Raw genomic sequence first — 24892 nt, 5'->3', positions numbered from 1 at the left:
TGATAAATATTATTATTATTTGTGTGTAACAGCAAAATATAATTACATAAACATTTAGAATATTATTTTCTGCAACAGGAATGAATAACAGATATTATTGTGAATTGATTTAAACATGTCATTATAAATTTTGATGTTTAATGTTAATGTAATGTTAATTACACATTTTTAAAATGAAAATAAACACTATTATTATTATCATCATCATTATTATTATTAATATTATTATTAATAATAATAATAATAATAATAATAATAATAATAATAATTTTAAAAGCATATTTTTCCACTACACTGAACATTATTATTATTATTATCATGATTTGTGTGTAACACCAAATATAAATAAATAAATAAACACCAATTATTCAACTATATAAAATTTTGATTATTATTTTCTGCAGCAGTAAGTCAAAATTGATAGCAGATATCAAAGTACATTGCATTTTAAACATATCAATATTATTATTAATGTTTTTGTATATTAAAGTAATGTTAAACATATTATTATTTTTGTTTATTTTGTTATTATTATTTGTTTGTAACAGCAAAATATAATTAAATAAATAAACATTTAGATTTAGATTTAAGGGGCAGCACGGTGGTGCAGTGGGTAGCACAATCGCCTCACAGCAAGAAGGTCGCTGCATGTTCTCCCTGTGTTTGCGTGGGTTCCTCTGGGTGGTTCGGTTTCCCCCACAGTCCAAAGACATGTGATATAGGTGAATTGGGTAAATTAAAGCTAAAAAAGCTAAATTGTCCATAGTGTATGTGTAGTATGTGTATGTATGGATGTTTCCCAGTGATGGGTTGCGGCTGGAAAGGAATCCGCTGTGTAAAACATATGCTGAATAAGTTGGCAAATCATTCCGCTGTGGCGGAATGTTATATTATATTATATTATATTATATTATATTATATTATATTATATTATATTATATTATATTATATTATATTATATTATATTATATTATATTATATTATATTATATTCATTTTTCTAAATACCATTCACTACTGACAAAAAATATCATCAGAAAACAATAATTATCTGATTATCCTAGTTAACACAGTTTCTGAAATTTTCCATTTACAGCTGTAATTGCAAATGTATACGCCATCTCATACTCTTGATTTTCAGCCTTTTCCACATACAACTGAAGAGCGCAGTAAAACGCCTCATATGCATTGGCCACTGTGCATTTCTCGCAATACCCATCAAATCAATAAGAAGTGTAGCGTCAGCGAGTCACTCTCTGCCCCTTTCAAGTGTCTGTTTTTCCTCTGCCGGGTGTGAGAGGCTCTTGTTTTATGTCATGTCTTGTGCTGAAGTCTGTGGGACTCCAAAGGGACTCTCACCTGTGTGAGGAGAAGCTGTGAACTCTTCAAACCGACAGGGAGCTTTGTGAAGACAGGCATGAAGAGACTGAACCCATGCACAGCACACGTCACGGCCCGTTAGCAGAAGCCCAACACGCTAAACAGGTTAAACTGCAGCGCCTGGCACAGACTATTTTATTGATAACCATTTGAAGCCTTTTTTCCCGCCTGTCTCAGAGTCTTACATGCCATCTTGCTTTTCCATCTTCATGCCGTTTGCCACTCTCAACTGACTTCAAATGTGGGAAGCCGACAGAGAAGCTGCCACTGCCTGTTTAGCACCATGAAGATCTGCATTCTGATCTGCCAGACAATCCACGTCTCTCTGAAGTATGTAAATATTTATAATATCAGCTTCTCTGATGATCAAGTGTGCGTTTGTTAATAGGGAATCTACGCTATCGTGGCTTCCCCCACAAATTGTCAGACAGCGTTACTGCTGCTTTACTCTAACCGCGAGTGACTTGTTGGAAATGGGGAATCTCTGTCAGTGTTAGCTTGGCTAATCCTTTCCTTTCCATCTTTCTCTCTTCAGCAAGTCAGAGGGTTTCCGTCATTTTAGGATTGATAACCAACTTATAAAGTCAGTAAAAATGGCACTTCAATGGAAAAATAAGGAATTTACCACCAGCTAGGTGCCTGATTGACACATTTACTGTACATTTATTAATTTAGCAAACGCTTTTATCCAAAGTGAGGATAAAAGAAGCACTTTAAATAATCACAGAGCAGCCGTTTATTAATGTTGACAAGTTTAAGTTAGATTAACTCATTATTTTTTTAAGTAAAGTTTAAAAAACAAAACAAAAATGCAACATAGGCTCATTCTAAAAACGTAGCCCTATCGTTCTAGAGATCGCAAATTATGTAGCCAGAGGTACATATGGCTGCACTTAATTTTTAAAACAAACACTACATGGCAGTGTGATGCGGTTCCTTTTTGCACAACCAGCTGACCGCTTACCTCCATATGTACTACTTTCCTGCTACTAGTTTGTCCAGTAGCTCACCGTGTACGTCGGCAGACTTGAGACACAGAGCGGAGTTGACCGATACGATGTTTGTGTGCAGTGAAGAACGGTTCCTGAATGCAGGTAAGACAAAAAGAGAAGCCAAAAAATAAAATAAACAATTAAATAGCGGTGAGAATGTGGTAAAATTTGAAAATGTGGTAAAAATCAGGCAAAGACTTTTCTTTTTCTGGATTGGTTTTTAAAACACTGCAGTTGGGTTTAGGGAAGTGGGTGGGCGCTGATCAATCGGTGCATTTTGAAAACACTATTGGTTGGGTTTAGAGAAGGAGGGTGGGTCAGTCAATCGGTCAGTCAGTCAGTCAGTCATTCATTCATTCAGTCAGTCAGTCAACAGCAGCATCTGGTGGGTTTACGCGAGTACAGCAGATGCAAGAGAAATTTGAGATCTAAAAGTATGTACACAGCGGCCTCTAGTGGATTCGTGAATACAAAAACGGCAAAAAAAGGACCTCCTGGGACGTAATTAGCACTCTCCAGAAATGTTTCTGGTGCATATTGAGAGGAATAAAGAGTGTCACTTATTGGTGGTTAGTTAAGCCTACTATCTTGCATGAAGCATAAAAAAATTAATAAATAAATAAATAAAATGTTTTTCCAAAAACATGGAGTGCTTATGGTAAAGTGTCTGGTGCATACGGAGTGTAACCTACAGGTGGTTTGGCAAGCAAGTCGTCTGTGTGAAGCACACTCAAAATTGCATAATAACTGGGAAGTCTCTGAAAGTGATGTGTTCTTTTTCAGTTGTCTAATTTAAGTGTTTTATACTAAAAGGTATGTTTTTCTGAGATAACAACCACTGAATAACCCAGGCTCATCCAGATACTTCAAATCATCTTGACCGTCAGTCCCTCCACCCCTGTTTTTGACTGTTTGACACCATCTAGTGACTGAATAACACGTAGGTTAGTGTTTTCTCTATCAGATTCATTCAGCCATTATCGTTTCTTTCAACTTTATCTTTAATCAAAGAATTATTCAATTCAGAGCAATGTTTTTGAAAGGGAAAAGAAATTGTTTGACATTGATAATGGCAGCTAGAAGAGAGAAGAACGTCATATTTACTGTCCTGCCCATGGACGCTGCATTAGAAACTCCTCGCATAAGGGTTAGTTAATTAGTAATTTCATGCAAAGATGATAAAATAAAGCTATACAAAATATAGCTTTATAAATGTGTATGTTTTTTTTATCCAAGTATTCAAGACTGTAAAGATTCAGGAAGCTAATGACATCATCGTACTAAAAAGAGTCGATTCTCTGTCTGTTCTCGCTTGTCACCTTTTCCCACATATTTTTCCTCATATTTATTTTGGGAAATCTAACTGCGCTCATTTTTGTCATTGGTTTAATTGGCATAACGTGGTGAGTAATGTACAACTCTTATACCATCATGCTAATAAAATTTATTTAGTCGTTTGGCAATTCCACAGCCTGAACCACTATACTGTTTTTTGAACCAAATTTTGTATAAAAAACAATATCATATGTTGTTCTGAATAAACTTATTCTAAATAAGACAGTGTTATGATTAGTTTAGATAAGTTGCATTCAGAATATTCCTTTAACGTTCATGTTTTACTTTTTATAGTACATATATTAATTATTGGCACACTTCATTACAGCCCCACATAATGCCATGTGACGTTCATGTATTAACATACAAAGTGTATATTTGTCTTACAGTACCATATGCAGTTTGGTTGTTTTAAAAAAGCTTTGTGCTCATGAAAGTTCATCCAAAACAAAAAAATTTAGTCATAATTTACTCACTTGTCACAAATCTGTTTGAGTTTTCTGTTGAACACAAAAGAAGTTATTTAAAAAAATGTTCTAAAGCTATAACCGTTATCTTCCTTATATTTTCGTTTTTCCTACTGTGGAAGTTGCAAAATAGTCTATATTGTGTTTAAACAGAAAAAGGAAACTCATAAAGCTTTGGAACCACTTGAGGGTGAGTGAATGTTCTTTTTTTGGCCAACTGTCCCTTTAATTATTGGTCATGGAATATTGTGCAAACTGAAGTCAGAGGGTACAAATGGGGGAAGCCAAAAGAGAAGCCATAATTCTCAGTTGTTTGCTGTCAAACTAATGAACACTGCGGTGTGTGAATGAATCCTGTCATAAAATGTGGCAAAAAGTCCTACAGACAGTAATAGTGTGATTAAAGTGTGTACATGTCAATACCGTGCTTCAATAATGTGGCTTAAATAGAAATGCTGCACATTGTGCTTACTTCATGTGACTTTAGAAAGTACTTTAAATTTTCTCACACTGAAGTGGTTTTAAACTTTTATGTATTTCTTTTTTCTGTTCAATACAAAACAAAATATTTTGAAGAGTGTTCAGAATGTACAGCCATTGGCAGTATGGTTGTATGAATGACAACAACAACAAAAGAAAAACTCTGGAAGTCATTGGCTGATGGTTTTCAACATTCTTTAAGATATCTGCCTTTGGGATTTGTGTTCAAATGGAGAAAGAAATTCAAACAGCTTTAAAACAAGTGGAGGTTCAATAAATGTTTACATAAATTTCATTTTTGGGTGAACTACCCCTTAAATGTAATCAAACAACTCTGTTTACATGGTAGATTGTAAATAAGAGTATTGTCTTAATCATGTTAATAATGGAACATTTTTATCCATGCAAACATGCTGAGCATTGGCTTGGCTAATCTGCTCTCCTCTCTTTTTTCTTCAGCTGGTCAGGCACTTCATCATTTCCCTGTTAGCCTCTGCTTTCTGCACTGGCCTGAAGTCATGGCTCAGTTAGGCATCTGCCAGACTGCTCCTGAGGGTCCTGGGTGGAGAACGAGGAGTCAAAAGTTTTCTCACTGCATGGAGAGTCCATTATGAACCATTTCAAACAAGTAAATAACACTCAGCGTGTCTTTCTTCTTCCTCTGCTCAACCTCTGTGGCCCACAGATGATCTGGGTCAGTCTTAAGGTTATAAGTGTTGTTATGCATCACAAACTATTTGCCTCTAAAGAACTAAAAAGCAGCAAATGAATGTGAATAGATGTGCAATGTGTCTCCCCTTTGCAAATATTAAACAAGTCTTAACAAAGCATCTTCATCACACCTGCTGTTCTGAAACTTTTAGTTTTAGATCATGCATATATTAACTATCTATGCGTTATGTCAAATTTGCAGCACGGTGGCACGGTGGTTAGCACTGTTGCTTCACAGGCTAAATTATCCGTAGTGTATGAGTGTAAATGAGTGTGTATGGATGTTTCCCAGAGATGGGTTGCAGCTGGAAGGGCATCCGCTGCATAAAACGTGCTGGATAAGTTGGCGGGTCCAACGGCGGTTGGCGACCCCAGATTAATAAAAGGACTAAGCCGAAAAGAAAATGAATGAATATTTACAAAAAAAAAGTCAAAGGGAGGCTAATAATTCTGACTTCAACTGTAGTTTTGCATTTTTAAATGACTTTTTATTTCGATACTATTTTTAAATTTGCTGTGCTTTTCAGTTTAGTTTTAGTTCATTACATTAGTGGTTTTGTCGGTTTTAGTTTTGTATTTGTTTTGTGAATACATATCTATTTAGTTTTATATCTTTAGTTTCAGTTTTAGTTTTAGTAAATCTAGTGTATCAGTTAACAGAACATGTCCAGTGTCAACGAAAGCAAAGAGTGCTGTTTACACAGCTTACTGAAATAATAGTTTGAACAAAAAAAACTAAATCCAAAACCATAAAAATGCAAAAAATGTCATTGTTTATTCATATTAATGATCATTCTGTATATATAGTTAAACATGCTTAGATTGCATATTTTGGCTAATAAAGAAAAGTTAAAACACATTTTATAGAAATATGATCTACAGGTGCTTCTATAAACAGCCGCAGGCCAGATTAATTCTAAAAAAAAGATCATTTATATTTGCTAATTATTATTTTTAGTTTTCAGTTTTTTTTTCTGTGACTGTTGTTAGTTTTTTATTTTTATTTTTTCCATTTATTGTTTTTATTTATTTTATTTCTGTTAACTAAAATGTTTTTGACCAATAGTTGTCTTATTTGTAATTTTAATTTACTCAAATAAACTTGATATAAATATGATGTGTGTATATTGCAGGGCAAATAATCATTCATTCATTCAGCTTAGTCCCTTATTTATCAGGGGTCACCACAGTGGAATGAACTGCCCAATCCAGGGCAAATACTCAACATATAAATATCACTTCAAAGTTATGATGACTCTTTCCCAGTCTTTGACCAAATTTACTTCATAAATGTTAGTCCACTTCTTTGATTCTTTCTGCTTATAAGAAGTTTGGTCACTGTTGTTCAACTTTTCTCTTAATGCAGACACAGCGATGAACTGTTGATCAAGTCCAGCTGAATTCTTAAACAAAAATGTCTTGTCATCTTAAAAAGATATAATCCCCATATTTTAAATAAATTATTTGAACAAACAGCAAACAATACAAAACAAACAAAGCAAAAAATAATTTTTCGAGTGTATGATGCATTGATGTAAGATACAGCATAGTAAGAGTAACATAGCTACTATATAACCTCATGCAGTAATGCCAAGCCAACTAGCTTTCTTGTTTTGTAAGTGGTTCCTGCGAGACTTGTCTAATCCCAGAATTTTCATTACTAGTGCTTCATGTGTCTTAAATTCCACAGCTGTCAGAAGTCAGAGTTTTGAGTTTTGAATCTAAAAGTTAAAAAAGATGTTGAATGATGGGGTATGGGTTAGTTTTACAATGGATTTATGTATACATTTAGAAACTTCAAAATAAAAGTCACTAACCAAAACCATTATACTTCAATTCAATTCAGTTTGTGTTTCTTTCATTAGTGCTTTTACAATGTAGATTATGTCAAAGCTGCTGGAAGTTCTAGTAAAGTTCAGTTTAGTTCAGTTCAGTCAAAGTCCCTTTGAGTGTATTCTTTAGTCTTTGGTTCAGTGTGGTTTAAATTTCACTGCTGAAAGTCCAAACACTAAAGAGCAAATCCAGCATTGAATATTCAGAATAAAATTTAAAACTACTCTGACTGTGTTCAACTGACAGAAGTAAGCCATATACACAGAGGATGGTTTGAGTGTAAGTAAACCATGTGGTGATTTTCAGTTTTGGTTGAATTGTTCATTTAAAGAAATTCAGGCCTGTAACCAGCCTGGGGAAAAGTTTTGCAGTTATCCAAATCATTTTCTAATGAATAGTGTGGTTTAAATACTGCATTATAGTTACAGTTTAAACTTTTTTTGCTGGATTAGCTTGTCGGATAGACATCATAACCACGCGTTTTGATGTACCAAAAACAATTCCTAAAGATTTCGAATAAAGAAATATGAAAACAATACTTACTTTGGAAATTCTAACCTCTTACATCATATATCATTACAAAAAAAAAGGAATCTGTTAGAGTTTTAAATTAAAAACTCACCTACTGTCATTTATTAGGCAAATTAACTGGCCAGCACATTCAACTTTCATCAGTCAGAATTTGGGTGCCAAATTTGAAACACAGGATTCCGTTTTGTCTTAAAGCTTTGTTTGAATGGTTATTTTCTTAGGTATTTTGTACAATTTATAATAGCATAGCAATAATAAATAGGACAAATAAGACAAATGTATTCCAGCAGGCACACAACATCATAAGACGTTAATATTAGGTTAGATTTAGGTCATGACGTCAGGTGACCAAAATTCAATGTCTAGCCAGTGTTCAAATAACGACATCAAATTACATTGATAATTGGTTGATTTTTTTGTTGTGTTGGAAAAGTGAACAAAATTCAACGTCTGATAGATTTCATAATGGTATCATCCACAGAACATGATTAGACGTTGATATTTGGTTTATTTTAGGTTGATTTTAGGTTGGACATTGACGTCTGTTTGATGTTGGGTTCTGATGTCAACCCAATTTTTATTTCCAAACAAAATCCAACATCCCCACGTTGGGGTACGTTGGGGAACATTGTCAATATGACGTCATGTTGATGTCCTGTGCCTGCAGGGTTAGGACAAATTCTGGAAATTTGTCAGTCTTTCAAACCACCCGAACACCCCCTGGCTTAGAGCTTGAAATTTCGACTATGTTCAATTATACTTGAAACATGCTAATTTACTGAAAAAAGACAATATATAAAGCTGCGTCATGCTTGAAAATAATTTTTTCGTCTTTAACCCACATTTGTATGTACATACTGTATATATACATATGTAAAAAAAAAAAAGAGAGCCATTCATATATTACATTCGTCACCCAAGTGTCAGTCTCGCACTCCATACTGCCGCATTCTACACAATAGCACAAAAGACGAAAAAATTATACAAACACATAAAAATACAAACACATTGCCCACCCCTCCCTTTGCCCCCTTCCCCCTCAGAAAGCCAAAATGCATTCTCCTGCCAGGCTTCACACGGAAGGCTGTTAAAAATACATGTATACCCTTCCTCATCCTTTATTCATACCTATTCCTTCCTTTATGTTTATGAGACTCAGGGGCTCGCCGGGTCCACCGATCTGACCCAGGGGTGCACTGAGGTTCTCCAGAAAGTTCCTCTTTCTCAAACCTAATCCACTTTAAATGAGCCCAAACACAGAAGAACTACTTCATATGTACATACTGTATGGTGGGATTGGGACAGTGTTGCAGTAGTCGAAATTCCGAGAGGGTTTCTAGTAGAGAAACCAACAATACTCATTATTAAAGATGTTGGTTAGTTGTCTGTGGAATAAAAATCTGGTCATCATTTACTCATACTAAAGTCAATTTATAGCTATTAAACTTTTGTTCATCTTCAAAGCACAAATACATTTTAGGTATTCAGTGGGATCTGAGATGTATCTGTCCCAAAAGTAAATTCACCCCAACTTCAAAATAAAGACCTCAAAATATAGATCTGTATCAGTTTAATTCAAATCATCCGAAGAGATACAATTACTATATGTAAGAGCCATTTTATAGTTTATTGTTCAAAGTAATTATCATTGTGTTTATAAAAAGTGTTCTTGTTGATTTGTATGTCATATAGTTCTAGTTACTTTTCTACTGCACCTGTGTAGTACATCGTGTCACACGTGAGTTGTTAGTGTGATGTGGTGAATTGGAGAGTACAGTTTTTGACCAAAAAAGTTTAAAATTGGCATCAGAATTCATCAAACTGGAACAAACTAGTTGTATTTGAGTGGATTGTGACCAAATTGACACGTGTGGATGTCTGATGTAAAAAATAAACAAAGATACACAGAATTGGGTGGACTCTCGTGTCGTTATCAAGTGAAAGAGCACTATTACGCGTTACAATTTGTGAAATTATCATAAGAAGGATACATTTTCCCTACACTATATAATGGATGTATAATTTTGGTATATACACTACCGGTCAAAAGTTTGGGGTCAGGTTTTTTTTTTCATGTTTTTTTTTTCATTCATTTTTTAAGAATTCTGTTCATTTTTAATTGTTGAATATTTATTAAAGTTGTAAATAACAAATGAATTTATTACTCCAGTCAGTGTTGCTTTTATAACTATAACCATTAATGATAATAATAATTTATATTAGAGTGATTTCTGAAGAATCATGTGATTCTGAAGACTGGAGTAATGAAGCTAAAAATTCAGCATTAAAATCACCGGAATAAATGATTCAATTAAATTATAAACTACTTCTGAACAGTTATATTGTAGTGCAATAACATTTCACAATTTGTACTGTATTTTTGATCAAATAAATGCAGTCTTGGTCAGCAGAATGAGCTCATTTTAAAACTTTATTTTAAAAATCATACTTACTAGTGTTGCGCGATTAATCGAAATCGAATTGGAATCGCAATTTGAAACGTTGCGATTAGTTAATTGCAAGAGGCTGCGAAATGAAACATATATATGTATATATGTAAACAAGAATAACGAATAACATCTGAGGTGAAGTGCTTCAAAACCAGTCTACTATGCTTCGCAGAGTATAGATTGTCGTGAACTATATGCCACATTACATAAGAAGAAATGGTTGAATCTTGTGTCACGACGTACATTTGTCATTTACGACTCCCCATGACACCCTAAGTGTAAAGGAAATCGCGTGATTTTGTGTGAATCGCGTCATCGTGTGATCTGACAGGGGCTTTATAATTAGCCAATTGAGTGAGCACACTTTCGTTCTGCCCAATCAGAATTGCACAACTGAATCACGCCCACAATTAAAAAAGAAATCAAACAGAAAAAGCGCTGACAAGTGGCATGATTACATGAATGCTTCTTCAGAAGCATTAATAGACAAATTAATATCACAGAAAAACAGCATGTGTAATATGGGAATATTTTGGTTTTAAAGTCACAGTCACCGAACAAAAATGTATATTTTAAGAGCTGTCGCAGACTTGTTGCTACAGCTTACAGATTATAGAGCTGAAGCTTGAATTAAAATTAAAATCAGCTTGACGTTTGAATTTAATCGTAAATCAAATCGCAATCGCATTATTTGTCAAAAAAAAATCACAATTATATATTTTCCCCAAATCGCACAGCCCTAACACTGACCCCAAACTTTTGACCGGGAGTGTATATTTATAAACATAAGGTCCACTATACATGCTTTACACACAAAAGCAAGCCCCACTGGTTCTTGGAAAAACTCAAATGTGTGACAATTGGCATGAATGAGCTTCCATAACCAATTTTGAAAGATCATTGGCTGATCAGTGTTCATAGGTGACTGTAAATGGAACAAAAGAATATTGTTGGATTCATTTTATGATATACAGTTAAAGTCAAAAATATTAGCCTTCCTGAGGATTGTTTTTTTTTAAAATACTTCCCAAATGATGTTTAACAGAGCAAGGAATTTTTCACAGTATTTCTGATAATATTTTTCTTCTGAAGATAGTGTCACTTGTTTTATTTTGGCTAGAACAATAAAAGCGTTATTTTTAGCAGTTTGTCTACAAATCATACAGTGAGACTTGCCTAATTACCCCTATATGCCTAATTGACCCAATTAACCCAGTTAAGCCTTTAAATGTCACTTTAAGCTGAATAATAGTGTCTTAAAAAGTATCTAGTCAAATATTATTTACTGTCATCATGGCAAAGATAAAATAAATCAGTTATTAGAAATGAGTTATTGAAACTATTAGGTTTAGAAATGTGTTGAAACAGAAATTAGGGGGAAATATAAAGGAGGGCTAATAATTCTGACCTCAACTGTATATTAGAGTTGTGTAAATCGACTTTCAATTAAGAGACAGAAATCTCTCAGATGTTCTTACGAATATCTTCATTTGTGTTGCACCATAAATCTTTTTATGTTTGGAATGACACAATAGTGTATGATGGCAGAATTGTAACTTTTTTAGCCTTAAGGTAGATTTTGTTGAAACCGTGGTCCTTTATTATTCGTAAAATGCAAGTCATCAGCTACAAAACAAAAGGAATACCTGTGGCTAATGATAATACACATAGGTCTAATGAAGAGAATTAATTAGTCTGTGCATATTAGACAACACTTGTACATTGTTAATAATGCACACACCATGTATCCGCCTACCAGATTTCTTCAGTCCGCCAGTCAGGATCTGCTCTGTATCCTCAAATCCACACTTAAATGTAAGAGAGATTGGGCTTTTAGTATTGTGGCTCTTGGCTTTGGAAGACCTTACCACCATCAATAAGACAAGCACCTCCCATCATCATATTTAAGTCTAGATTAAGAGTTGAACTGACCCTTAAAGTTATTATCTATTTGTCCACAGTGTTGTTTTTCTCCCATCCATCAGGTGGCAGTGTAGAGCGTGAGGGGTGATGGAGAGGGTGGATGTTGTTAGAACTGTCTATGTCCTCCAGGGTAGTGAATTCTCCCATGGGACAGTCCTGCTTATGTTCGCTCATCTGTGTGATGGAGGGGGGGTTACGACAACATACGCCCTTATTGATTAGATAATCATCCTGTCACCTAATACCAGTGTTCTTTACATCAGCCCCTGCTGGGACCAACATCACTGTTATCTCTGACTGCAGGGGATTCTTGCACCTTATACTGTATGTCCACTGCACTTTTCCAAGTAGACCGTTCTGTCTTCTCATGCCTTTTTCCCCCTCTACCCAGACTACGAGAAGAGTGTTTTCATTATTTGTCGAGATTGGTATGTCAATCCTTTTGCCCCTGACCCAAGTTTAGAAATGCTTTGGGTTTTATTGGAGGAATGATTACCGAGTTATCTTGGAGGCCTTTCTACCTCCACCCTTCGTATACCTTCAGGCAAGGATTGGATTTGATACGCAGGACTGTACCCTGGGAGCTGCTCGCTGTCTAGTTTCTATATCTTTCTATTGTTTTGCTGTACCTCCTGTTTTTCTAAATGTTTCTATGTGTTGCTGATTCAGATTTTGTACAACTCCATCTGTCTTCCCTTGCGTCTCTCTATGGCCAGATAAGTTTATGCAGAGGACAAATGTGAGTGACTGTGTCCCAATCACCTTCCCCTGAGGGTCACGGGTGTCCTGACCCTGCAGCAGGTGCCACTGATCTTGTTGCCCAATTGCTGTCCCAGTTTCCAAATCTCTGTCCAAACCTCCACTATGATTATGAAGATTACTCATAGAGGGCAATCATGATAAATATGAATAGAAAAGGCATTTAATTTGATCAATTTGGACAGATTACTTTATTATATCACATTATGCAATACTTAATGTAAAAACATTATTATTATTTTAACAGTTTTATGCTGATAGTATATTAAGAGCTACTAAATTATTATTTTTTAAAATCTTTATTTAATAACCTTTGTGAAAATAAAATGTCAAAATATTTGTAAAATTATAAGTGTAACATATTTATGCAAAAAAATAAATACTTATTCTGACCATTACTTTTAAACGGGAATATTGATCATGATAATATTTAAAATATTAAAACATTTACATTTATCTATAATATCAACATTTATTTCTATTTTTAATAGATTTATAGTATAAATTTCTTAAAAATCCCTTTTTGGTTTTGGTCCCTTATTTACATATTAATAATTGTAGTATTACGCATCAATATTTAAATAAATGGAAAAAAATCTTGAATCTGCAAGGTTTAACTTTACAATCGTTTTATTTGTGATTGCTACTGTTTTAATATATATATATATATATATATATATATATATATATATATATATATATATATATATATATATATATGTATGTATATATATATTTGACTATATATTATTTTTCTGCTTAATGTTATATCTACCAATTTGTCTAAGATTTTGATTAGCATATCTATCATATCACATCATATTTTCCATTCATGAATTATATATTTAATCAGTTATACACAAATCATTGCCTATAATCAATAGGGATTTCATTTATTTATATGTTTTATTGTCCTGAAACGAAGCAAATAAAGGACAGCTGTTTCCGTTCCTTATTGAATTTCATCTGCTAAACCAAAAAAGGCAATCGTCAAAAAAGACATGGGAAAAAGACAGTCGGCCAAATCACGATGCAAATTGCAATTTGATTGACTCTTAATTTCATCTGAAGGCTGTTTTGTTTGGTTTTTATTCTGAGTCAATGAGCTTAATCAGAGTCACTGATCCCGCGGCTCTAAGCTCTCCGTGTTGTGTTTTTGTTTGTCGGGAGATCAGCGAGACTCTATCCGCACTTCATTAACCCTGAGCCGGGGACAATCCGCGGTAAGAGCCGAGGGATTTACCACTATCCTTTCACATGCAAAAATCTCTGCGTCTATTAACAAGACGGAGGAGCTTTTCTTGCAATCAGCTGCGCACTTCGCAAGAATAACCCTTTTCATAAATATTGAGGGGGGTCAGAGTGTTATTTGGATCATGTGCAGATGTGATGATTGCAATCTTTGATCCGAGTTGATGTTGTTTTTTACGTAAGCGTTTGAAGAAAAACGAAAGTAATTTTAATGAACAGTTCTATGACTCTGCTATTGTTTATACATGCTAAAATGCAGGGTCATTTCAAATATGGAGGAAATATGGACAAATCTAAATACTGGGTTAATTTAATTGTATCACTTTGTGTGATAAAGATATGTATTGAATTTTATTATTTTAAGTGGGCTATTACAGGTCAAATATAAACTTTAATGTAGGCCTACATTAATTTTAGTTTGGGGGTTGTTTAGGTTTGTCCGTATTTTACTGTGGTTTGGGTTGAAATAGCCCAGATTTTTTGAAAGTATTTTGTAATATTGAAATAAAATCCTTTCATTGCTATAATATGTATATTAGGCTTTTTATTCATGTTTAGTTTAGTTTTGTCCATATTTTACATAAATGGAGGTTGAAATAGCCCAGATTTTTTGAAAGTATGTTGTAATATTGCTATAAAATGTTACTATTGCTATATGTATAATAAGCTAGTTTTTTAATTCTTGTTTAGTTATGCTTTGTGCATAATTTACTTGAATGTAGGTTGAAATAGCCAGATTTCTTTGAAAGTATTTTGTAATACTGTTATAAATCATTGCTATTATGTGTATATTAGGCTATTTTTAATTCTTGTTTAGTTTTGCTTTGTCTAATTTTTACATAAATGTGGGTTGAAATAGCCCAGATTTTTTAAAAGTATTTTGTAAAATTGCTACAAAATGTTATTGCTATAATATGTATATTAGGCTATTTTTATTTTTGTTTAGTTTTGCTTTGTACATATTTTACTTAACTGTCCATATTTTACATAAATGTTGGTTGAAATAGCCCAGATTTTTTGAAAGTATCTTGTTAGTTTTGCTTTGTCCATATTTACTTAAATGTGGGTTGAAATAGCCCAGATTGTATTTTGCATTATTGTTATTTTGTTTACATTGTTAAATTAGTATTATGTTTTTCTATTTAAAAGATTTTGCAAAGTACACAGCAAATTAAATAAATCCCACCCCAACAAGCTAATAACAATAATTGAGTGAATTGTTTTTCTCTCTCTTTTTCTCTCCTCTAGTGATTTATGGACAGGAGCCCAGCGATGAGACTGGAGATGACATGTGCTATGCGAAAGTTTGCAGCAGGAGCCCGACTGATCACACGTTATCGACGTTCAATTAAAAGCTATTAAGGTCTTTTGTCTGCTCGTTAATATCCCATTCAGACGCCCTGTCAGAGCGGTCCCTAAACCCTGAGCTTTACGGACTGGTCCCATAGTTGGGTTAAAGTCAGTGTTAGGCTCGCGGAGGGGGAATTAAGGGGGGCTCCTGTCGTGCCGCTGACCAGATGTCCCGTCGCTGAGCCGAGCCGCAGTCCACGCTGCCCGGTGACCAGCTGTTGGGGCCGCTTGGCAAAGAGCAGCAAACCAACACTCTCAAGAAAGTATATGGAAACAATCCATTTCCAAATGGGATCATTTAGGGCACTTAAACAATTACACACTTAGGTGACCATTAATATTTCATGCACAGATTGTTTATGAAAACTAAACGACAGCGCAAAAAACAAGAAAAGTCTGTCAGTTGAGTTTAACGTGAGACAATGGAGGCTGACAAGTGTTGAGTGTGAGAGACTCAGGCTATTTCCTTTTTATCATGCTTCCAATAAAGTGAACAAGTGTGTTAAAGCGGCTCTGATGATTCACATCAAGAATGATATTTAAAGTGTGACCTATTAATAAGAGGCAGTCACGTTAAACTTTAAAATATGAAGGTAGAATTAAGTTGCCTAAATCTCCAGACGTTTCTGAAAGGTTAGGGGGTGGTGAATGTTCACTTTCCTTGGGTGCGACATTCTTATTAACTTTTTTTCCTCAGGCAGGTTCGACAAATTAAATCCACGATGGTAACCAAATAGTGTGAGGTTTGCGCAAAGTGTATGACAGTCGTGTTTAAAATTATTCAAACACATTTGCCAGCAATAGCCTTTTCTGAGCTCGAGTTTTATGATATTGCTATCGCGTTGTTTACGTTTATTTTCATAAGCAAACTTCTACTTTTTAATTAAATTGCTGTGTAAATCTGGATACATTAAGAGCGGTGTCTTGACGTTAGAGAAACTGATATATGTATTTATTGGTTTATTTTAATTTTGGCCCTAATCTTTTGTTTCATTTAAGACTTTCTTATAACTTATAAGATGAAAACATTTAAATTAAAACGAAAGTTTTATGTATGGACTATTCAGCAGTCTTAAATACGAGTAAATATTTTTTCCCACATCACGTTGTTAGAAATAAAATCCATTTATAAAATTTTACAACCATTTAGTGTTTTACCATTAGAACCAGGAATTACAAACATTAAATAAATTATTTATCGTAGACTTACAGATAGATTCTGAAATATCTTTGAATTACGCAAAATTAAATGATTGGGTTATAGATCCGTGTACAATTGTTTAAAAAAAACAAATGTTTTTCTTTTATTTTATGTTCAATCTTAAAAATAAAGGTTCCAAAATGGGTTGTCACATGAAGAACCATTTTGGCTTCTCAAATAATCTCTCTGTTAAACAAAAACATTTTGTCCTGGTGTGAACCATATTTAAGATGTCTAAAACCCCCCTTTCCTCTATAAAGAAGCTATTGTGGAATTAAATGATTTCGTTAGCATCAGGAACCTTCATTTTACGAGTGAAATCAAACTGGCATCACTGGTCGCAGACATTTGTGCAGTTTGTGCAAAAAAAACAAACGCAAATATTAAATGTTATTGTTGCAATGCACACGATTTTTATGTCAGTGTGGCACGCGTATTATCCACCGACATATCTTCTATATTGTCTGTTAGTTCAGTGTAATTGCGTTGTCTGTATTTGTATAGGGAACATCCACATTCCCAGCCAGTGGTAAATTAATGAAAGATCTTTATTAGCACATTTATAAAAGTAATTCTCCTTGCTTGAAGACCACCCTCCCCCGCATATCCAGCAGTTTTAAGAGTTCCCATGAAGTTCACACCGCTAAGCACACGGGGGCACGAACGAAAATCATTTGGAATTACGAGAATCAGTACTTCACAAATCATTATTCTCAATATACAGCTTCACCAGAAAGAATGACAAGATATTTCAACGGCTTTATACAGAGTTATTGCACAATGCCTGGGCGAACACTTGGCGCTTCCCCATCAACATCAAAGTGATACTGCTGGCAGTTGTGCAGGAACACAGAAACGATAAAAGCAGCACAAAATAATCGATCATTAATCGATTAATAATCCATCTCGTCCAGTCCGTGTGCTTGTTCATTTAAGTGTCAAACAGAAAAAGTGACACTTCTTTATTAAAGTTGCTTTTTCATTTAGTGGAGATGCTCTGATTTGTCCTGTGCTGCACACGTCACCTGTTAACGTAAGGCTTGGAACTATGATACAAAAAAGAGGGACAAAAACCGAGATTTGTCTTTTAACATAAAACAAAATATTCTTATTTACACCTCTTTTCCTTTGTACATTTTAGAGGGTCACAACAAAGCCCACGATTTTTTAACGTGTGACCTGGATTTGATCTCAGGATAATTAAATATGAATCTACTATTTAAATATCATTTGCGCCAGGGATTCACCAACAATTCACATCTGTAATACTGAGTAGTTCAAATAAGAATAATTTGTCAAATGAACAGTGTCCCTGTAGTGTCAAGTCCCGTTATTGCGTTCAGTATAACGGTTTGTTTTTATTTTTCCAGATTTAACATTTAGAATAAACAAAAATATATGTAAACATATAAGTTAAAAAACGTAAGAAACATAAATAATTAAATAACTTAAACCCACTTGTTTGTTCTTGTGGCCTCGTAATATATCTTCAATATTTTGTCACCAGTAAAATAGTTTTTTTTTTTTAGTTTGTTTGTTTGATGGTGGAGTTCAAAGCTGCCAAGTATTACAACGAGTCTGAATTGCGGCGTTCATCGCGGTGGTGTTGGTCTGGGCAACACACCGGAGAGGGGGGGCAGAGGCGGCGGCGGCTCGCTGGCGCCCTGGAGACCGTGCAGGAGAATCCGGGGAACGAGAGGACGCTGCAGTGCCGGCGGGGGCGCCGAAGGTCCCCTGTATAAGTAGAGCGCTGCTCCAGGGTCCAGATTCGACACCAGGCTTTGAGGGTAGAAATACGGCGAAGGGAACATCCTTTGCAGCGCAGAGTAATTTCCAGCCTCTGCTAACAATTCCAGTCCGACCGCCGTTTGCCTCTTCCACTTTGTCCTTTTTTTCCCCAAGGAGAAACAGGATGTTGTTAGTACAGAAAAATAGTTATATGTAAATAATTCAGCAATCAGCAGTTTATCTACTAAGTCATAAAAGCTGCATAACAAAAAGAAAAAAGAGGAAAAATGCGAAACATGAAACATTTTCCTTAAAAAACTGACACATTAATGATTTATCTCCAGTTTTCAGGTATCAGCATTAATGTTACTTTTAACGTCACATTTCAGTAATAACTTGATTATCATTGAGGATTAAAAGAACAAAAACAGAAAACTAAATTTTACATCTAAAAGGTTGATAAAAGTGACTAACTTAGGCCTCTTTGAATGTGCTGAGCGTTATTTTAACGTGTCTTACAATATCAAATAACTTATTCGGTAATTGATTTAAGGATGCACGCGTCATTAAAATGTTGAATAATTGAATAAAAGATAAAATGTTGTAGTCTATATTCATTTAAAATATTTTAACTTGGCACAGAATTACATGATGCAAATATAAAAATACGCTATTAAACCACGTGTAGAAGAACAATAAAAAAGTATAACGTGAGTAATGTTTAGCTATTTTCTGCAATGATTTTCATGATATTCACAAAATATCTTTTAAGTAAATCTTTTCCCGTTTTTTCAGTCAATTTGGTAGCTATGTAAATTATATTTATTAGCTCTTAATATATTTTTGTTATATTAATAATAATATTTACTGTGCAGCATTTCCTTTCTTTTTATTAAATCAAAGGTGATGCAGCGACGTCATCTAACGTGTTTTATTGTGTTTGGCAGGAGACTGCTAAATCAAAGCAAAAATACACTATAGGCCTATATATAAACATGTTTGAATACACTGATGAAGTAAATTTTTCCTAAATAAAAACGAAAATGAATTTATAAAATGATAATAACACCGAAATATTTACAATTAAATTTCTGCAGCATGTTTAATAATGCATGGGATGTACACAAATGCGTTTCCAGTTGACCACATGCTCACCTCCTGTTCTGGTACCAGGTTTTGACCTGCGTGTCGGTCAGGTTGAGAGATGCTGCCAGCTCCATCCTGTCCTGCACGCTCAGGTACTTCTGACGCTCAAAACTGCGCTCCAGCTGGGCGAGCTGATGGTCAGTGAAGGCAGTCCGCGCTTTCCGTGGCTTCTTCAGGCGAACCTGTGGGCTGTCTCGGCTGCTCGAGATCTCCCTGTCGCCCTCCTCTTTTACTGAAACAATACAAGGGCACTGATTAGGCCACTTTAGCACGAGTTAGTTGGCCTGTGTATTTCAGCACATGCATGCACCTCACTTTGACAAGTCATGTTATGGCGTCTAAGGTTTCCACACTCTTGATGGCCTCTATAATGTTTTTTTTTCGTCCTCAGAATTTGTGATATTTAATTCACCCACTCTCGCTCACTCTCTCTCTACACCAAACTCTTTTCTCTCTGAACCCAGAAAGAGAGGGACACGACGCGAGAGACCTTGCCAGTCGAGTAGTTGAGTCGTCTCTCAAGGAGCACAATAATCCGGCTAATTGAGCCACAAGGGATGGGAACCTTTCAACCGAGACCGGAGAAACTTCACAGGGCCGGGGATAAGAGCGAAATAAAGAGCGGACCGACCTCGTGCGTTACAAATCTGATTAGCACTGGGACAAATTGCATCAAATCCCCGAAATATAAGAGGCTAGAAAGGCAAAAAAATCAAAGCGGCGCACACACTCTTTACAAGCGCTCTGGAGATGGAATGGCTTTGATTTGGAGAGCATTAATTTTGATCACCGCGCCTATAGAGTTGCCAAGCTAATAATGTTATGATAGGAAAGTAGAAATATATTTAGATATATTTAGGTCTATAGGCGAATACATGTGACCCATCATGCCCTACTTCCACTTAGATTGTGATGTTAACATTTTGAACAAATTAGCAATTAACAACGACGATGCCATCTTCAGTCTAGGCCAAATACACACCAACCACCACCACACAAATATAAATAAACACGTAGGCTGCATGTAATATTTTTGTGACAATAATAACGACAATAAGCAATAAGATTAATTTTCAGATTAAATAAAGCCCTATTTCTACATTTTCAATATTAAATTGTCATGTATGATTTGCATCAGGACATACTTAATATCACAAGAAATGGTCTGATTTTCCAGATTTAATTTAACCTGAGGAAATCCGTAAAGAATTTTGTTGCTTTTTTCTTATTCAACATTATTCGTTCTGCATCTATCAATAAACTAAATTAAAGAAAATTAAAATGTACAATACGTCAAATATGCCATGTAATATTTTATGCACTGTAAATAAAAAAATCACTGTGAATGCATTTAAGAGAAAATCATTTATTTCTTTTATATTTATTATATTACGAGATACTTGTAAAATGTTTTGAGGATAAAAATAGTTATGACGCTTTATCTATCTATCTATCTATCTATCTATCTATCTATCTATCTATCTATCTATCTATCTATCTATCTATCTATCTATCTATCTATCTATCTATCTATCTATCTATCTATCAGTGGTTATTTAATGAAGTAAACAAACAATAGAGCGTGCAATTACGAAAATTCCTTAGTAACAGAATCATTGTAATTCTACCTATAATATTTCTACCCCCAGTTCTTTTAGCAATATGCCAATGTCAGCAAAAGCATGACTGGACACTATAAAAAAGGCAAATTATAGTTCCCGTGGAATAATTTTCAAATACCTCTTAAAACCAGTTTGTATTTTTACCTTTGTATTCACTGTCTGACGATGAGTTACTGTGGATCTTTTCGATTAAGTCGTCTGCTATTTTAGATGCCAGTCTCCCTGCCTCCTGTGTCGGCTGGCCGTTGCTGGAATAAGGAGCGCACGCCGCTAAGGGTTTACAGTCAGCAAGAATGTCTCTTATTAAAAAGGATGAAGTGACAGTCCGAGGTTGCGATCCAGCGGAGATCGGCCCGTGTTGCAAATGGGACGCGTAAGCGAGCGGGTGACCCTGTCTTTGCGCCGCATCCTCACCGCACTCCCGCCTCGGAGACGGAGGAGAAGAACAACCGCTCTCTAAGTCTGACCTGGGGCTGAACTCCAGCGGGGACCGGCATTCCCCAACCAAACTGTCCCCTTTCGAGATGACTGGGCTTCCGGGCCTGTGGGACAGCAGGGAGTCGATTCCAAAACTGGAGCCGTTGGTGGACGCTTCCATCTCCACACTGCTGCTTGCGTGAAGCCTCTGTTCAGATTATCATCTGTATTCAACCAAGTTCTGCGTGAATGGCGCTCGATTTAATAGGGGTCTATCCAGGAGGAAAATCCAAAGCAGAATCGGAAATGAGAAATATTCATCCCCTGCCTGAGAAAAAAAAAAACTTTCTTCTTCCTTGAGGACTTTTAGCTTAAGTTTAAAAAGAAAAATGAGGATTCTTCAGGAGGTTTTGTGTGAAGTATAGACAGAGCCTGCCTCCAAAAACTCCTCACTCCTCGAAAAAAAAAATCAATACAGCCTAAATATACTCTCGGCAGGCAAATTTAATTAATATTTTTTAATCCCGGTGTTTCCCGAAGGCGCATCGATGGTAGCTTTGAATTATTTACCAAATAATTTAATAAAAAAGCTGTTCTGAAGTAACAGTGTTAGTGTAAAACCACAAGGTAGCCTACTTAGAGGGCGCGCGCATTTCAGCACCACGGACAGAAGCAAAGCGGCATCAATTCGAGCCTCGCGCCTATTGAGCAGCTGAAATTTTCATCAGTTCAAAGGTAGTTCGCTGTGGCGAGTAAGAGTTGAATCCGGATGGAAAAGGCAAGTGCATTCTGTGCCAGCGCAGGTGATGCAATGCGAAATCGTTGGACGGTGGAGCGCAGAAGAAAAAAAACGCTGCGAGAAGACAGAACCGCAAATGAGGTAATGCAGGTTAAACAGACACATTGGGGAAGAGAAAGTCGGATAAAGCCTAACAAATGAACTTGTGCACAACTCAGTGGCTAGGTTTTTAAGGGCACCCCTTCCACGTGAGTCCCCAGCGACCCGCTTCCATTGGTTAGGAGGTGTTTTGGGGTGTTGACTGGCTCGCTAAGAGGAAACCGGACCCCCCCACGCCCAATAAACCCCTCCCCACAGGTCGCCCACTTTGATTAAAAGAGACACTGAATTCATTAGGAGACTCGGATCCAACTGTTTACAGGCAATTTTCACACTGTTTGCTTTCATTACATCATTGATGAGCCTTATAATGGGGTTATTATGAGGAGTGGGGAGGTCTTTTCTCTCCTCTCCTCCTAGCGCGCGTTGAGTCACGTCTTGACCACTTTCTCACAATCCGCCCATTTCCCCTGCAATTTAGCCCTTGGAGTTTTTTACTGAAAGTTGAATTAAATCACTGAGGTTGATGTATTTAATTATAATTACAACACGTTTAGGGCGCGCAGTTAGACTTCATATATGAGGCCTGAAGGCATTTAAAAGGCCAATAACATGACGCGCATTATAATAGAAACATTAATAAATCAAATTCATGCACAAAATGATATTTCATTAAATAAACACGCTTTCTGCATTAAAATAATGATATTTTGAGGACGTAAAGTTAACTAAAAGATTGAATAATTTATTTTAAAAAAGAAAAAGGCGAATGTGTATATTGTACACATTGCATTTTAAAATAAAAGTAAAATACATTTAAAATAAAAATATGAATATGTAATACATGCAAAATATGCAATACACACTACAGCGATGATCCACTTCAAATGTTGACTACTATATATTTCAATATAACATTTAAATATACAATATTAAAATTATTTGATATTTTAAATACTTTTCCGCCAAATCAAGTCAGTGTTATATATTTGACATAATATAAATCATAAAACATACATGTCACTTTTAAACCAAGACTGTTTCATCAAGATGTAATATTTGCACACGTTTTGATTTGTGAAATGGAAACAAACATTATGTTGTGGTCAAATATTGTTTATATTCATAACTTAAAATTGCAATTTATACTTTAAATGATTTAATAAAATCTGCTCATTAAAATAATAATCAGCACGTAAGTATTACCACGTATTTGTTTTGAAGTTCAGAATTAATTTGAGCCTTTTTACACCCCAGATATAGGCCTTTAATATAATAACACGCATAAATACAAACTGAAAATCTTTCTAAACTATGCAAACTATACAGTCAACAACACAAAAGAAACAACAAAAGTTGACTTGAGCGTTTACACTCCCAAAACAGGTCAGTTTGTTGCATTGACGTTTGATACTTGAGCGTTCTTTACTTTTTTCGAAGCACAAAAAGCGATTATCGGACAACCATGCCGTTTAGTTCATAACAAGTATCTAATGGTAATGTATGCAATGTTAATGAGCAATAATGAGGGCGACTGCTCTTTCTGAAAGCCCAGCGTGACACAAAACTCTAACACGCATGAAAAACTATTGTCCTGCCTTTCACGTCTTTCTCTCAAACAGTTTGCCCCTCGTGTTTTTTTCGACAGGTCCCAATAATCGAGCCCCCCATCAGAACAGCAGATTGGAAGCGCTATTCGGCCGCAGACAACGGCAGGTTAGTGAATCCGCTCTCCGCTCCCAAGGGGTGTCAACGCGGCTGCAAGCTGTCACAGCGAGGCGGGGTGCGAGCGCTCACTTCAGTCTGGAGGCTCATATAAGGATGCCCACTGCGTGTGATGGGGATTCTACTTTTCTTTCTTAAGTCTCTGTGGCAGGCCATAAGAGGGGTTATCTGTTTGTGGCATGGTTTCAGCTTTATTTCTAAGATAAAAAAAATAATAAATAACATAAAGATGTCTTAGTACTGTGACAACAGGTGCACCAAGGCTTAATGATAAAAAAAGTCTAATTAAACTTGTCTTTTATTATTTAATCACAAGTGCATAATAGTTGCCTCAATGCCTTTTTTGCCTTTTTTTGCATTTGCATTGTCCAAAAATCCATGGCTCAAATAAACTTTTCATTTAAAGACACACAGTCATGACTGTCATTACTTGCACAATTAAGTTTATCAAATGGTTTGTCATTTAATTTATAAAATAATTTGAAAAAACAACAACACAGATTCCTCAACTCAGATTACTTTTATAATATTTAATTTATTAATAGGCTATATGTACACAGACTTTAAATTTTCAGACAGGCAGCCCAAGGGCTTCCGGTCTTTCCATTACAAAATTGTCACGTTTAAGATCTGATTTCTTTAAAAATCAGCGATCTTCACTGCTAGATATACGAGCAGCTAGATGTTAGATATACGATATGAAGTGTTTATCAGACCAAACAAGAAGCACTGCATTAAACTCTATTTTTCAGCG

The 24892-nt window shown here is 35.3% G+C and overlaps 1 protein-coding gene and 1 long non-coding RNA gene across 2 annotated transcripts; one reads left to right on the top strand and one right to left on the bottom strand.

Annotated features, from left to right (window-relative positions):
- The first annotated feature begins 1559 nt into the window (after nt 1-1559).
- LOC130214177 (uncharacterized) lies at nt 1560-15833 on the top strand. The gene is made up of 3 exons (XR_008835605.1): nt 1560-1709; nt 5113-5281; nt 15360-15833. It is a non-coding gene; the product is annotated as an uncharacterized LOC130214177 (long non-coding RNA).
- Nucleotides 15834-17198: 1365 nt separating this feature from the next.
- On the bottom strand, nt 17199-22497 carry barhl1b (BarH-like homeobox 1b). Its single transcript, XM_056445720.1, has 3 exons — nt 21303-22497; nt 19546-19768; nt 17199-18549 (listed from the first exon to the last, which is right to left on the bottom strand). Exons 1-3 carry the CDS (start codon nt 21754-21756, stop codon nt 18255-18257), a joined length of 972 nt encoding a protein of 323 aa, XP_056301695.1. The 5' UTR covers nt 21757-22497; the 3' UTR covers nt 17199-18254.
- Between the last annotated feature and the right edge of the window lie 2395 nt (nt 22498-24892).

This window comes from Danio aesculapii, chromosome 21, assembly GCF_903798145.1.
Source record: "Danio aesculapii chromosome 21, fDanAes4.1, whole genome shotgun sequence".
Lineage (NCBI taxonomy): Eukaryota > Metazoa > Chordata > Actinopteri > Cypriniformes > Danionidae > Danio > Danio aesculapii.
The sequence above is the reverse complement of the archived record's forward strand: the minus strand, read 5'-3'. Positions and strand labels throughout refer to the sequence as shown.